Raw genomic sequence first — 1,937 nt, 5'->3', positions numbered from 1 at the left:
TGCTTTTGCTGAAAGCTGAAAATTTTATCTTTCCTTGCGCTCTCGTAGATAGTACGTTTCTTATCCTATTTCTTGCTGGATTGTGTGGGATGCTGAATAAAAAGTCGGTGTTTTTGCTAAATCGATTAAAAGTTGAAAGCCTGAATAAGGTGTTGGATAGGAAACTGTTTTGTAAACGAGTTCGTGGGTGTTCCTCAATGAAAGTGAGGTTTGGTAGTAATTTTGTAGATGTGCTTACACCTTTGAGAATGATGGTTTTATGTATTAAAGGGATGGCTAGGTTGTTATTGTTGCAATAATTTAAATATTTGCGTGTGATCGAACTTGTTATGGGTGTTTTATTGTTGATAAATAGTTATGTACCCCTTCTGGTATAAGTCGGAACTAATGACATAGGTAAGATAGGTTGTGTATTGCAAATGAAAAATTTGCAGAATATTTTAATATTTGTTTTAAATCAGTGTGGAATGCAGAAATATAATATACTAGTGGGTAAGCCAAACCAAATGTTGACAGTTTGAAAGTTAAATTGATGCGTTCAGGTTTAGGGGGATGGAATAAAGTATTGTGAAAGGTTGATGTTGGGCAATTTCTTCATCACAGAATATATAATAGCTTGTTGCAATATAAATATGCAGGGTACGTGTACATTTGGAACATCAATTAAATCCGAAAAAAATTGCGTATAAGAAAATTTAATATGATCAACATGTTCCTACAGCACACAAGTTCCTGACTTTATTAAAGTACGACGCATCCGGGCAAGTCATTGTGTATTTGTGCATATTTCCGCCGATTACTATGCAGCGATTATACTTTCTGCAGTCTGAGGGTTCAGGAAAAGTACCTTCGACGATTCCGCATTGGAATGGGACTAATTCGCCGGGCGAAGGAGTTGTGACTAAAATTAGAAACTCTTATTCTTCACATTGCATTTTAAGCATATAAAATGAAAAAATTACCGGGAAACTCTGTGCACGACGATGACGCCTCATCGAGGTAATCTCCCTGCCTGCAGTCAAAGACAAAGAGTATTTGCAAAGGATTACATAACTAGTCGAATATTTAATATTGATAAAATGCGTGATGCATATATACAACTAATAAATTTTTTGTCAAATGAGTATTTATTTTTGTGTATGATGGAAAGGAACGGATAAAAATTACTCGTCGCTAGAATCCTGAGTTGGTCGTGGCTCAGAGGGAACCCTATTTTTTATGCAGGAGTCTCTAGTGGAATCTACACCAATGCCCTTTCTCGACTTGTCAAAAAACATTGAGTGACTGTTGTCAGCTATCTCCTTTGTCAAAGCGTCGCCCACTAATATTGTTGCTTGGACGAATATCTAAATTTAGGTTGAGACAAGAAATGTTGCTATACAATTTATTGCATTGTGCCTATTCAGCAATGAAAATAGGGAAAAAGGTATGAAAACTTACGAAAAATGCACTCTTTGCAGATAAGTAGAACGGCATATTCCTTTCTGTGTTTCGTTGCGCCTCCAGAAAACTACTGCGATCAAAGGTCGGAACTTTTCGCGATAAAAACTTCATCCTCATTTATTGGTAGAATGTGTATCTGTGAGATACGGATAGACTGGATCATAAAAGAACGCCGTCATCATTCTCAGAAAGAATTTGATAATGTGTGGGCTAATACCGAATATTAATCCTTTTCGGCATGCCGCTGCTCCATAATCTGGCAGTTGGATTATCCTCATATTCTTTGTGCCAGAAGGCTCAAAATCACCGACATGACGAAAAGCTTTAAATTGGCTGTTGAGCTAATCCATTTATTAAATGTTATGTATTATGCGAACGAGTTTGCAGAATTCATGATTTTCTTCACAAAATTATACGCGGATAAGAAGAATGTTTCAATAATTTCTTCTTTGCTTGTACACATGTAGAGTAAGTATATCGGAACTGAATTTTTT

The 1,937-nt window shown here is 36.2% G+C and overlaps 1 protein-coding gene across 1 annotated transcript; it reads right to left on the bottom strand.

The window, feature by feature from the left end:
• Positions 1-321: 321 nt before the first annotated feature.
• Positions 322-1,511, bottom strand: LOC110859558 (endochitinase). The gene is made up of 4 exons (XM_022108526.2): positions 1,441-1,511; positions 1,168-1,346; positions 963-1,012; positions 322-901 (listed from the first exon to the last, which is right to left on the bottom strand). Exons 1-4 carry the CDS (start codon positions 1,474-1,476, stop codon positions 705-707), a joined length of 462 nt encoding a protein of 153 aa, XP_021964218.1. The 5' UTR covers positions 1,477-1,511; the 3' UTR covers positions 322-704.
• Between the last annotated feature and the right edge of the window lie 426 nt (positions 1,512-1,937).

This window comes from Folsomia candida, unplaced genomic scaffold (genome assembly GCF_002217175.1).
Source record: "Folsomia candida strain VU population unplaced genomic scaffold, ASM221717v1 Fcan01_Sc026, whole genome shotgun sequence".
NCBI lineage: Eukaryota > Metazoa > Arthropoda > Collembola > Entomobryomorpha > Isotomidae > Folsomia > Folsomia candida.
This window is presented reverse-complemented; position numbering and strand designations above follow the sequence as displayed.

Bases quoted from the DNA above. Each gene is read 5' to 3' on its own strand.
- LOC110859558 (XM_022108526.2), bottom strand. From the start codon at position 1,476: ATGCCGTTCTACTTATCTGCAAAGAGTGCATTTTTC. The intron at 1,347-1,440 runs GTAAGTTTTCAT...ACCTAAATTTAG, and splicing joins CTGCAAAGAGTGCATTTTTC to ATATTCGTCCAAGCAACAAT. The intron at 1,013-1,167 runs GTAATTTTTATC...CTTTGACTGCAG, and splicing joins ACTCAGGATTCTAGCGACGA to GCAGGGAGATTACCTCGATG.